The sequence below is a fragment of the Bombus impatiens genome, unplaced genomic scaffold (genome assembly GCF_000188095.3).
Source record: "Bombus impatiens unplaced genomic scaffold, BIMP_2.2 scf_0225, whole genome shotgun sequence".
Classification (NCBI taxonomy): Eukaryota; Metazoa; Arthropoda; class Insecta; order Hymenoptera; family Apidae; genus Bombus; species Bombus impatiens.
Window position 1 is genome coordinate 1610423 of NT_176644.1, and position 14252 is coordinate 1624674.

The window sequence follows — 14252 nt, forward strand, 5'->3', positions numbered from 1 at the left end:
GTTGAATTACGCGCGCAATAATTTTGTATTATACTTACAAATCTCAACGTAATTCTTTTACATCTCCCTCTTTACACAGAAGAGAAAAAGAAATACATACATTACAAACTAACAAGAAAAAAAAAGAAAGAAAGAATAGCCCGAGTTTCGTGTCTTTTTTCACAGTGCTTCTGAACGCTATAAAATTCATCGTTTCTCAACTTTGTACAAGAATTATAAATCTAAGAGTAAAACAGAAAAATGAGAAATATACAGTCGTCTTCAGTCCACCAGGAATATTAATAAATCATTATTCGAAACTACATTTACAAAAGAAATTCAACAAACGAATAAACGATAATTTGTAAAAGAAAAAAAAAAAAAGAAGAAAAAAAAATATGGGATGTGCTTAAATTGAAAAAATTAATGGGACGAGATGCCGTATCACATATATCTATGCTTATATATTATATATATACAGATTTCAGTCGGCAATTCGTCTATCCTTTTTCGTTATCTCTCTTTCCTTCGAATGTATACAATATAAAATGCTACGACCTTCTCGTGCAATTTTTCATGCAGCACATATCAGAAATCATTGTCGTCATTAGAATGCATACCTTTACGTAGAATCTGGTAACACAATAACGCATCGTTAACGCGCCTAATATACGGCACATATATTTTCTTATGAACATGAACACCAGATACTGTCGTGCAGCGTATCATATCGTGATAAAGGGATTCTTGTCGCATACAATTAAATAATATTCCGACAGTTGAACACCACCGAAAAGTCTATGACATGTGTTTACGTATTAGATCACCCAACTTATTCCGAACAAAGTGATCGCTAGAAACACGTGTTTCCAACGCTCATCGAAGTATAAGAATCAATATAACAGTTAATCGAGATAATATGAAGTTTGTGTGACACAAGGAAGAAACAAGTTGGATATGTTTAAGGCACACCAGAATTAAAAGTGATCGTTAACTACTGTACAGCAAAAAGTTCGTGATCGTACAACGTATACTTCATTCAGAACAATAACTGGGTCCGTTATTGGTAAATATATGACATAGACTTTCAGGATATTTCGATGAACACTCGCGAGTAGGGAAAAAAGACTTCCGACTCGCTTATGGTCCTCAGAATCGTTTAGACCTACGCTCTTAGACTAAGAGATAGTACACGCGTGCCATCTCTAATATCTCGTATTAAGATTATCGTAGCGCAAAAACTTTGAACGTTGTTGGAAGACTATCTTCAACGAATACGTAAACATAACTTAGATCGGCGATATGTATAATGGTAGAAATATAAAATGGAGACCTGACAAAATGGTAGCGCGTTTGAAGTATATTTACATTCTGTTCAGTATCTCGCGAGATTTCAGGCAATTAAAGCGTTCTTTGTAAAATCGATATTTTCACGATAGGCTGTGGTAAAAGGTTGAGTAACAATGAAATAAACATGACTCTCGCTTTAAAAAGGCGGAGATCAACGATTACAGATATAACGATGGAAATCAATTGAAGTCATTTATAATTTATTAAAATATGTAAAATGCCTATGGTAAAAAGATACCTATGCTAATGGAAGACTAGCAGCACTATCTTAACGCGAGACAAGGACAATACTCCGTACTGCATCACAAACTATTGTACTACTTCAAGAGAAATCGTCCTCGAAGCTAGGATGAAAACTAACGATCAAAACGTTTGTCGTGTGCCACGAACAATTATAGATCGGACAAAAATACAGGCGATTAACAACGAAACATAAGGAAGAAAGACTGGCATCTGCGAAGAAACATATACACTGAAGAAAAGTTATCTTTATCGATATTATTATCGAGATATTCGAAAAGAACCATTAAGAAAAATTGGGTTAAAAGGAAATCAGTTTTGTAGAAGGAAAAATGAATTGTACGATTTGCCTGCAATTAATAAAAAGTCACATTGACAAGTATGCAGAATAAATTGCTAATCCAGAATATATGTTCCAGCAAGATAATGCTGCTGTGCTTACGGCAAAAGTTATTCAAGAATATTTTTCAAAAAAGAAAATTTCCGTTCTTCAGATTGCTATCACCAGCTAACTACACAGAAGGTAGAGAATTCGAAGATTTGCACGATTCAAAATCCTGCAATAAAAGAGAATTGGAAAATATTTCCCAATGCACAATTAAAGTCTTGTATAAATCCTTATCAATCAGGATGACTGAAGTAATTGAGAACCATGGAGGCTCTGCACATCATTAAAAACATCTATAACTACGTTATTTATATACTTTTGTATTTATAACTTATGTAATATGAAATATAAGTTTATATTTTTCAAGTGTGCTATCACTTTGTCTGTGTCCATTTTCGTATTTATACCAAGAGAACTCATTGATGTAATGTCAATCTAAATAATGTTTAGATTAGATAGATAGTGGAAGGTAATCTTCATATAACATTCAAAGTTTTCACAGTACCATAATTATAATATGAGAAACTAAAGATAGCATGCGTGTTCTGTCTTTTTGTCTAGAATTATTATTACCCATTGCACAACAGTGCATTACATCGCGCATAAAACAATCTATCCATGATGAAACCAATTCCAAGATCAATCCAACGGTGATTACTTCACGACGAGAATTGCACGATCGTCCAATGACCACTAACATGGCCAAAAATATTCTTTTTGTTGTTTGTTTGTTTTCATGATCACTAAATCAGCAACGGTAATTATATGAATAATAGTACTCGTAGCACTAATGGTGATAATATAGTAATAATAATTTACATTTACACTTTTCCATACTTATTTACTCAGTAAATTAATTATATTTCCTATCTACTTACGACATGCTTACGTTTACACTCGCTCATACTTCAACGCAATACAGTCTGTACTCAATTCTTAATGAAAATCATTAAACACTCGAACATATATATATATATAAAAGTAAGACAAGCAATCGTAAAAAATATACAGTGAAACGCGTAATGTACAAGATCGATGAAATAGATATTGCTGAACCTCTCTCTCTCTCTCTCTCTCTCTCTCTCCCTCCCGCCCTCGCTCCCCTCTCTCTCGTGCTTTCCTTTTTTCTCTCTTTCTCTCTCATTCACACACTCAGTCACTCACAAGTGCGCGCGCACACACACACACACTTTCTCTCAAAAACTATCAATCATCCAAAAGTACTTTCTTTCCTTTCCGACAAATGTAATAAAAAATAAACGACCCAGAGAATGGCTTTTAGCTTACTTTTTAGCTTCTCAAAAAGACGTAGCACTATTAAAAGTCTACGGAAACGATATAAATATTAAAGATAATAATAGCACTGCTCAGACGAAATTGACGAGTGCACGCGAAAGTATGGATCCACAATGAGCTAAATTAGTTAAAAAATTGATCGTATCGATCAATACAAAAGTAAATGGTGACGCGCAATAATGCTTCATTTTATAGCAATCTTGCACACAATAGGATATCTTCATAAACTATCATCGCTATCATCGGCATGAGCTTCAACTGAGACATTTGCGGCGAGCCTCGCGGCACTTGCTTCTCTACTAGTATCAATCTCTTGTTCCATCGAATTACTCTGCATCTGCTGTTCGTCTATACGTATATGTGCATATAAATGATACCATAACACGTTAACAATATTAATAAGTTTTACGTAGTAAAGTTTCGTTTATGTAAAATTTATACGTTGAATATTATGCTAATTACCTGATTGAGTCGCTGGAGATTCTTCGTCTCCTTGACCTGGGCCTAATATAGCTTCTTTCATTTGACTATTAACACCCTTTGGATCTAAATCCGTCGCCCAACTAAAGTACATTAGTGCAAGATCGGTATTACCCAATTTTTTATGTACCTAACCAAAAAAAGAACAACTTAAGTAAAAGAATATAAAATGTAATGACAAAAAAAAGACATAACAATGCTTACTTTCCCTATTGAATAATAGACTAGAGATTCTTTGGGTACAATATTTTTTAATTCCTCAAATTCCCTAAGTGCTTCCGCATGCCGACCAATTGAGAAGTTGATACTTGCACGATGAAATTTGCATAACATATTATCAGGATCATTTGCGATTGCAGTGTTCAGAGTCTTTAAAGCTTCATCGGTTTTCTTCAGTGCATGTTGCACAACACCAATGTGACACATTATTGCCGAATTCTGTGGACTAATTTGTAAAGCACGTTGAAAATGCAATTCTGCTAGACTATATTGTTCCTGTTTAGAGAATATTGTCCCTAATCCAAACCTATAAAATAAGAAAAACAACATATGTAAAATAATACAATTATCTCGTTATAAAATATCTTGTAATTTCCTAAACAATCTCTTCAATTAAACTTACCATGCATTATAATGCCTAGGATCAAGTCTGATAGCGTTACGAAATGCAGTAATTGCCTTATCCAATTCTTCTGTAAGAACATACTCATGACCAAGCAGTGTGTAGGCATATGGGAAATTGGGATCTACCTATACATTTGAAAAATAAAACTTGCATCTCAAATACAACTGACAAATTTATCACTACATAAAAAAATGTAAAACGAAAATTAAAATCTCCGTCAATATTAAAGTGTACAAATAAACGACGTACTTGAATAGCTCTTTGAAAGAATTTAATTGCCGTTTCATGCTCAGTTTGTGCAGAAAACAGATTTCCTGTAGCACACCAAGCTGCTGGAGAATTACGATCTTCGGAAACAAGTTCTTGTGCTAGAGTAGACAGTTGCACTTCAGCATGCAAATGCCACAAAACTGTACTATAAATTTCCATAAGTTCAGTCCTTTGAGGTTCCAACTGCCTCACTTCAGCAAAATAACTACCAAAAAATAGTGAGTTAGAATTTCTTATCAACAATTTCAACTTTTTAATTTTACAGTTTAGTAGACACCAACCTAGCAGCTTTCTTATAATCTACCATTTCAAAATGTGCACGAGCTAACATAGATAATACCCATCCTGTATTATAATGTCGTGCTGGAAGAACACTTAATATTTCAACAGCTTGGGTACAATTAAATTGACTTAAATGTTGATATGCCTCTCCTAATTCTTGTAGCAATGACATTAAACCCTCTGAAGAAAAAAAAGAAATATATATATATATATATATACACGCATATATACATAATACATAAACTGTTGAGAAAAAATAATTTCTTCCAAAACGAAATTATAATATTGATAACATACCAGCACATTGTTTCTGGAGTGTTACTGCACAGACATTAGTACTACCTTGATTGTTTAATGCATTTACACTAGCTACAGCTTTTTCTGATGTAATCGTTTCAGTTTTTTCTTTTTCATTTCGATTTCTCTCGTTTAATTCATTAAAGTTAGCTTTATTTAAGTTAGTTTTTGAAAGTCTAGCTTTTGTTTTGCGAGACGGAGACTTTGGAGTAGCAAATTTATTTCTATTTGGAGATTTATTATTTTCCTAATAAAGAAAAAGATTATTTTGAGTATAGTTATAATACTATAACACTGAATGTACCTACAATATCATACAATACCACACAATTAGGAATGAAAAATTATAATAAAACAAATAAATCTACCTTCACTGAATAGCTGTGACTGAAGAGCCTTGAGGAACGTCTAACATTGGTACCTTGCAGTGTTGGTGGAGCTGGTGTTGGAGTAGTAGGTGTAGCTGTTACAATATTAGCGTTATTACTCGTATTTCCAGATTGAGAAAATACTGGTTTCCCTTGCTGTAAAGGAGTTTCCTTCCTTGACATTAATTGCTGCAAGTTAAAATATTTTCTATATAATTTAGTATATTACGGCATATATATGCATTTATAAATCAAACGGTTGCAATTTAGATCTTACCCCTACATGAGCCCTTAAACTGCTAACACGTTTTGCTAAACTTTTCTGATCATTAGCTTCTGTAAGAGTAGTATGTGAAGGTAAAACTGTTGGTTCAGGTGTATTGCTTTCCAATGGTAGAATACCAAAACTTGGAGTAAGGGGGCTCATTGTATTATTGAACATACTACGATACCGTGGAAGTTTAGCTCTTGGTGATATTGAAGGACAATTATTATAATGTGTGGGTAAACTTTGTGGACTTTCATCTACTGGAGAATATAATCGTATACCAGGTCCAACCCCATTAATTATAGTTGATGTCATTGTGATTTGTGCAGGAGTACTATAAAATACAAATAACATAATATAAAGTTATTTAAATACTTTAAAAATTGCATACTTACATAGTAGTGCCATTTGTAGGTGTACCATTTGAATTATTTGTAGGTACAATGAGATCAGATTCAGTTGCATAAATGGGAGTAGGTGTACTACCATGGCACATTGCAAAATTATCTAATTTATCTAACTGAAAAATTTTTGTAGGATCTACTACTTCACCAACATTACATAATTCTTCAAATGAATGCCAAAGAAATGGATTTAGCTTCAAAGCCAATTTATGCGCATCATTTCCCTTTGCTGTACGCATCATCTTATAATAAATCTTTGCTATAATCTGAAGCGAGAAGCAAGCATGTTCTCCAAATTGAGTTGCTATTTCTTCCAGGTTTTTTAGCTGTTTATAATATCCCCCAATTATCACAGCTTCTGCTTCTGCATATCTGGTAATTAAAATATCAAATTATATAAATATATTAAAATAACAAAATAGAACAATTTAATACTTACTTCTCTAAATCATAACAACATTTGGCTAAAAGAAATCTGCATTGTGCAGAATTTGGAGCTTTTTTGGAAAGTAGTGCATAAGCTTGTCTAACTCGCCCTGATCTATAATAACATGTTGCCAAAAGAAATAAAGTTTCCTCTGAGTCAACTAAAATGACAATACAATATCATAATTAAAAGATGCCAAGAGATAAATTGAATGTTATAAAAATTATAATTAATAAACCTTACCTTCTGCACACAACCTTTCTGCTAAAAATATTGCGTCTGGATAAGCATAATGATTTAAACAATGCCATATGGCCGCCTGTAATCATACATGTTAGAATATATTGACATAACACACAAATACACACAATGACAAGAACATTTAATCATATTTTTACAAATACAAAAATACATACATCATATTTGTTGCTAACTTCTGATACACAAAGTAACATGCTAACACTCATAAAAATTTATTGGTTTATGTACAAAATACAAAAGAACCATAAACGTCATAAAGGTTTGTACTTATTTATAGTCATATCCCCTCCCGTTTACGTCCATTTCGCAAAAGCAAACAACCCTAAAGAAGTTCACCCTCACATAAGAATATATTCAATATCAAATAAACTAGAATCTTGATAACCTGATTAATGGTAGAATATCGCGAAAGTAACGAAGTATCATAAAATATCGCACAGAATTGAAAATCAATTTTCTGTTAAATAACAAACATGCGTGTAAACGGTTTTCAATTTCTCATGTCAGTATCAATAAGTGTGGATGATGCGTCCAGATAGAAAATCGCACGTCACTGCCAGTTATTTCTCAAACTTAATCAACTTTACCTGCACTGGCTCCTGTACAATCATCGTTCACACGGCAGACTTGGTCATATAAGAATAATCTCGAACGTTTCAAGAAAATTTAATGAAGAAAATCCAAAGTCGAATGACTGGTGTGTATAAAAATTTCTTAGGAGTCCATCTTTGCTCCGATTCTTTTGAAGTGAACAACTAACTTCAGAACAAAGGTTTACCAACATTAGAAGAACGTCAATTCCATAAGGAATTAACAGTGTATTTATAGAAGAACTAAAGCTATCTTCAAGAGTTAAATACTTTCAACAGAAATTACCTTTTCTACAAATATAAATTGTAAATTAATAACATACCGTTTATTTAATGTTTCGTTTAAAATTTAAAGACGTAAGGAAAAACTAAATTTCTATCGCGATGATCCGATATGCATTTATATATATCAAATTCTTACGATAAAAATAATTATGAAATTGTTATTAATTATATCAGTGATTATATTAGCAGAGAATATTGCTTAACTTTGTTATAAATATATTTATTACATCTTATGTACTTTATTTTAGTGTTTTATTATTAACGTTATAACAACGCGAGTTTTGAAAATTTAAATAATTTATTACATTTTGTTGGTAACATACTAAAGCTCCCCATAGAATATAGAGATATAAGGATGGAGTGCGCGAGCGAGCTGAAAAAGTCATATAGGAATAAAAAGAAAATGCTCCATAGAGACTCTTTGGATCCTTGTCTAATAAAGCATACACATTCGTACAATAAATATGAAGTATAACACCAATCTATGAACATTATATCCATGCACCAATCAACGAATGGCGACAATGTCATGCCTAATCAGATAAGGACTGAAAAGGCCTTTATGCAACGTTCTCTTTCTATTCTCATATTGCATTCACTTACATGGAAACATGTGATCGCGTACTCTATCTGTATGTATGTATATATATATATATATATATATATATATATATATATATATATATATATATATATATATATATATATATATATATATATATATATATATATATATATATATATATATATATATATATATATATATATATATATATATATATATATATATATATATATATATATATATATATATATATATATATATATATATATATATATATATATATATATATATATATATATATATATATATATATATATATATATATATATATATATATATATATATATATATATATATATATATATATATATATATATATATATATATATATATATATATATATATATATATATATATATATATATATATATATATATATATATATATATATATATATATATATATATATATATATATATATATATATATATATATATATATATATATATATATATATATATATATATATATATATATATATATATATATATATATATAAAACTACCTCTACCTACCAACAAAAGCTAGCGAAAAAGTATACAATAAGTCACTAGGTTTAAAATATCGAAATGTATTATAATTAATAATGAATATAAAAATGTTTGTTTAATTGATACCAATTGACACCAACGTTTAATTGATATTAATATAAAACTAAATCGATGTATTCAAAACATTACAAATTACACCTGTATGTGTATATCTATAGTATAAGTCATTAGTTCAAAACAATAAGTAGCATTTTGCAATTTTATCCTTAGTAAAATAAATAAAAAAATAAAATATTGATATAATTAAGATATCAATAAATTTATTATGTTGGAGTATACCTTAAGAACATTCTTGAAATCCATATACATAATCATCATGTAAGTACTTACTTACATTTTTACATAAAATAATAACATAAAGATAAATGAGGAGAAAATATATGTATTTTTTTTTATAGGCAATGAAGCAATTATGTAAAAATATACTTTATAAAGATGTATTGTTTATTGCATACCTGTTTTCACTCAAGCCTTCGTTTAACATCAAAGACCAAGTTAACATATATTTGTATTTGTATTGGTCTTATTATATTGCTTAATTATTTCGGAGCATTCACACATTTATTTGAAATTACATATGATTCAAATTTTGTTTACCCATACGAAGGTGATGTTCATGAATTTGTAAATGCATTACGACATAATAGAAAACCTACTGTTGAACCCATAAATGAATATAAATATACATTTTTAATTGATAATGAACAAAAATGCGTAGACCCTGCATACAACATGTTTCGTGTTGTCTATATAGTAAAATCTGCAATAGAAAATTTTGAAAGACGATTAGCAATTAGAAATTCCTGGGGTTATGAAAAAAGATTTTTTGATGTACCCTCAAGAACAGTCTTTATGTTAGGTGTACATCCATATGATGATGAACTTCAAACAAAAGTGAGAATTGAGGCTGCAAAATATAAAGATATCATACAAGCAGATTTTATAGATTCATATTATAATAACACTATCAAAACCATGATGGCTTTTAAATGGCTAGTAAAATATTGTTCTAATTCAAAATTTTACATGTTTGTCGATGATGATATATATGTTTCTGTAAAAAATGTCTTAAGATTTATAAGAAATCCAACTAACTATCCTGATTATTTAAAAGAGCCAAAAAAAATTGATACCCACAAAAAGAGAGAAATTAAAGATAGTGATAAAATGGAAGAGTTAAGTGATGATACAATTACACAAAAAAATGTTCATGCTTTTGATAGAAAGAATTTGTCTGTTTATGAAAAATTAAAAAGAACACTTTTTATGCATAGATTAAAGCAAGATTTTTATAATAAAACATTATATACACTTCCTGCAAATAATTATGATATACAAAATAGTATAAATTTAAAACCTCTCCAGGAAGAACATATAAAAGATGAATTGACAATGAATAGAACAAAAAGACAAATTTTTGATTTTGAACTTCCAGAAGATGTTAGATTATTTGCAGGATTTGTATTTGTATCTTCACCTCATCGTCACAAGTCTTCTAAATGGTATATTTCTCTTAATGAATATCCTTACCATTTATGGCCACCATATGTTACAGCTGGTGCATATATACTGTCCAGAGAAGCTCTTTTAGATATGTATTATACTAGCCTTTATACTAAGTATTTCAAATTTGATGATATTTTTTTAGGCTTAGTTGCGAAAAAGGCAGACATAGAACCTTTTCATTGCGAGGAATTTCATTTTTATAAGAAGGATTATACAAAATTTAATTACAAATATGTAATAAGTTCTCATGGATATGGAAATCCAAATGAGTTATTGAATGTATGGAATGAACAAAAAGCTCTTGGTAATGCCTAAATTTTTAATTGCATCCAAAATATTTCTAATATGAGTTTTATTTGAACATGAATATATTTTTTTAAACATTTGCAAATAAAATCAAATATCATGTAGTTCCATATCACTCATATTTCTAAATAAGGAAATCAGTACGTTATATATTTATTTTGTACAATAAATATATTTAACTATTGTATAATGTACCCGCATTAGTAATTCAAAATATGTGTACTCGAAAACAATTTTTTGAAGTCAAACTATAATAAATAAATTAAAGTGAATATAATAAAGTGTACATACATAATTAAAACTGTGGTTAATTCGATGATATATGTATAGGAATTTCATCTCATATTATGAATTACTGACAGGTTAACGAATTAATTAGTAATAGACTAAAAATTCTTTCATATAATCAATTTATTATAAACTATATTCAAAAATAGTCTTATAAGAACAGACATAAGTATAATAATCAATTTTTATATATATAATAAGGTATTATAGTAAATATAATTACTTATATAATGCTTTTATACAAATATCACATAATTTATAACTTATATTTGAATAACTAGTTACAATTAATACTAGTTATTATATATGACACAAAAGCAGGGAATTATTAATAAGGGAACATATGCTCGCATACAGCATTATAGCATAAAAATATATGTACAAACGTCTTAGCAGATAAATCAAAATAACAAAAAATAATGAACTAGGAAATATATAGTAATTAAGTAAGTAAGTAAGCTATATAGTAATTAAGATATAGCTATATTTAGGTAGTAAATTAAAATTTACTTTAGTGAAATAAATTGAGATAGAAACAAAATGTATTGAATGTGCAAATATTCAAAAGAGATTGTAATAGGCATAAGCTTCAATACAATAAAGGAATACAATACAATACAATACTAATATGTAATATTATTACACAAAAACTATTATCTCACACAAACTTTATTAACAAAAGTAAATTATTTGATATCATCCTTACATAAAAAATGAAAATACAACTGCAACATAAGATTATAGATTATAGATTATAAAAAAATAAAATATTCTATCACATAAATATAAGGATTTTAAAGAACAAGTTGTAAATTTTTTAGATATTTACAATTTTGTACTTGCTGCACTGATATCTGTAGATTTGTCTCTATTTATAGTTACAAGTTCAATAAATATATTTTGTAAATTTATAAACACAGTGTTCTCCATTTTGTTTAATTTTTATTTTACATTTATCATTAACACTGTTGCTTGTCCATGTTAGCTTTAACTAATGTTTGGTCTAAATTTGTAGCTTCTCTCTTGATCATATTTAACAAAAGTTGTGAACTTTCCAAAATCTGTAATTATAACAACTCTTATATAAATTCCTATAATAACAAATATACTTGTATCTATGTATTATAGTTACTATGTATGGTTACCTGTGACATAACAAGTTTTTATTAAATCTAATTTTTGTTCTAAAGTATAAGAAACAATAGATATACCTTTACATATGCTGTTTCTGTATCTGTAATAGTTCTATCATATTCATTTCTGACTGCTATCTTTTTAGTTAAACTATCATTTAGGCGTGTTAATTTATAAGACAACTTTTCTATTTCTCTTTGCAAATGATTCTTTTCTTCTTCCTGAGATTCAATTTCCGCTTGTAACTCTGTACGCCTCAATTTCATCTCTTCTAAACCTACAGAAAATAAAAGATTAATAAAGTAACATATCAATATTTACATACACAAACTTATAACCTATATGTAGCATTTAATATTATATTAAAATTCATTTCTACTTTATGTTCATATTTGAATATAAAATAATAATAAAGCAAACATATCGTATTAATTACATTGATTACAAATAAATAAATATAAATTTACACTTTACAAGTTCTTGATTATAAGTTTGCAAAGCAGCACCGTGTTGAGACATTTCAAACCCTCCATGCACAAATAATACAATTACAATATTTCTACAGCACCCAACAAAAAATTATTTTCTATTAAAAAATTCACCAATAATTTACGCTTATACAATTAACATACAAATACGAATCTAAACGAAGGTTTCAGTTTTTGGCGCGGAGTTTATAATACACCAGTTTCAACGCATGCGCAATTGTTAATATAATTGATTATAATTTAAAAATCGTATATAATATTGTTTTAACAACTAATTTTTGAGACTGAAGGAGTTATTTAGAACTTGATAATGTCGTTCAGTAATCAAAATATAAAATATTTTTAAAAATTTTAAATGGTCTTTTCAGCCATAAAATAAAAACTAAACTGAAAAATAAAATTCTTAACTAGATTTTTTGTATCCAAATCTTTTTATATCTTTATTTCATGTCCAAAATTCCCAAATGTCCTCAAAATTCGGAACAGATCCGTTCAGCAGTTTTCGATTAATTATGGTCATCGATTTTGAAAATATCGTTCTGAGAAAAATATGTTTAAAGTTTCAAATTCGATTGACACGTAAAAAATTCTTTTTTAATTTACATAGAATCATTTTGAAATTTTCAGGAAATATTCTTAAAATAATACCTACAATGAATCGCACGAGTATATTCGTACCTTTTATTTTTTGTACCATTATATTTTCCATGAAAAAAATTCGACTATTCGTACACTTGTCGATATCTTTTATAGACATTACGAAAGATTTTGAAATTTCATTAGTACTGTAATGACAGTCAACTATCATAATTATATTGATAAAATTTGAAACGATCAATTCTGAAAATATATACAAAAGTTACAAGATATTTAGTATAAGTATATATATTTTGTAGAAATCAAAAAAATATTTAAACAATCAATTATCTGCGATATTAATAAGTCTGAATATTCAGTGGGTAGGACGATCTTAAGTATTTATTAGATGTATAAGGTGACTTATCATACTTTATATTAATTTTTTGCTAAATATAAATTTGCAGTAAATATCTTGCATCTTTTATATATATTTTCAGAAGGTTCAAATTTCTCCAGTATAATCATAGCAGTGGCGTCTCATTTTGATGCTAATGAAATTTCAAAATGTTTTATATAATACGCACAATATATGTATAGAAATTTTCTATGGTGAGTGTACGAGTACTTTTGCCAGCCACTGTATATTTACTTAAAGAAAATATCAAAATCCAACAATCGAATTTTTCGAAATTTCTAACCACGGAAGACCACTTAAAGAATTGTACTGGAAAAGAACAATGCAGCTTTTCGCCTTGCCTTTTAAAGGCGTCACGAAGTGTTTTCATCTACCAAGGTGTAATAAATACACCTTTCGCTCGAGATCTTCACACTAACGTGAAAGTCTTAGATACGTGCAGTTATATTCTACCTGTATCCATTTAAACGTAAATAAATCAGTGTTGTTGAAGCAAAATCTTGGTGTATTTTAACATTTAAATGTTTTGTTACAGTGTTTTGTTACAGAA

General features: G+C 28.6%; 3 protein-coding genes across 7 annotated transcripts; 1 reads left to right on the plus strand and 2 right to left on the minus strand.

The window, feature by feature from the left end:
- Positions 1 to 3420: 3420 nt before the first annotated feature.
- LOC100741782 (cell division cycle protein 27 homolog) lies at positions 3421 to 7686 on the minus strand. The gene is made up of 13 exons (XM_003488293.4): positions 7523 to 7686; positions 6918 to 6993; positions 6687 to 6834; positions 6239 to 6619; positions 5853 to 6177; positions 5576 to 5764; positions 5208 to 5454; positions 4910 to 5090; positions 4608 to 4833; positions 4356 to 4483; positions 3938 to 4259; positions 3716 to 3863; positions 3421 to 3601 (listed from the first exon to the last, which is right to left on the minus strand). The coding sequence occupies exons 1-13, from the start codon at positions 7544 to 7546 to the stop codon at positions 3474 to 3476; spliced, it is 2523 nt and encodes an 840-aa protein (XP_003488341.1). The 5' UTR covers positions 7547 to 7686; the 3' UTR covers positions 3421 to 3473.
- Positions 7687 to 8913: 1227 nt separating this feature from the next.
- Positions 8914 to 11707, plus strand: LOC100749675 (beta-1,3-galactosyltransferase brn). Its single transcript, XM_012383890.3, has 2 exons — positions 8914 to 9304; positions 9385 to 11707. The coding sequence occupies exon 2, from the start codon at positions 9422 to 9424 to the stop codon at positions 10805 to 10807; it is 1386 nt and encodes a 461-aa protein (XP_012239313.1). The 5' UTR covers positions 8914 to 9304; positions 9385 to 9421; the 3' UTR covers positions 10808 to 11707.
- A 30-nt stretch (positions 11708 to 11737) lies between these two features.
- Positions 11738 to 14109, minus strand: LOC100749995 (Sjoegren syndrome nuclear autoantigen 1 homolog). Of its 5 annotated transcripts, none has more exons than XM_033320002.1 (3): positions 13937 to 14109; positions 12298 to 12497; positions 11738 to 12147 (listed from the first exon to the last, which is right to left on the minus strand). In XM_033320002.1, the coding sequence occupies exons 1-3, from the start codon at positions 14070 to 14072 to the stop codon at positions 12046 to 12048; spliced, it is 438 nt and encodes a 145-aa protein (XP_033175893.1). In that variant the 5' UTR covers positions 14073 to 14109; the 3' UTR covers positions 11738 to 12045. The 5 variants fall into 5 exon arrangements, with proteins under 5 accessions (XP_033175893.1, XP_003488410.1, XP_012239327.1 ...); XM_003488362.4 differs by lacking the exon at positions 13937 to 14109 and adding an exon at positions 12688 to 12948; XM_012383904.3 differs by lacking the exon at positions 13937 to 14109 and adding an exon at positions 12823 to 12920.
- Positions 14110 to 14252: the final 143 nt, after the last annotated feature.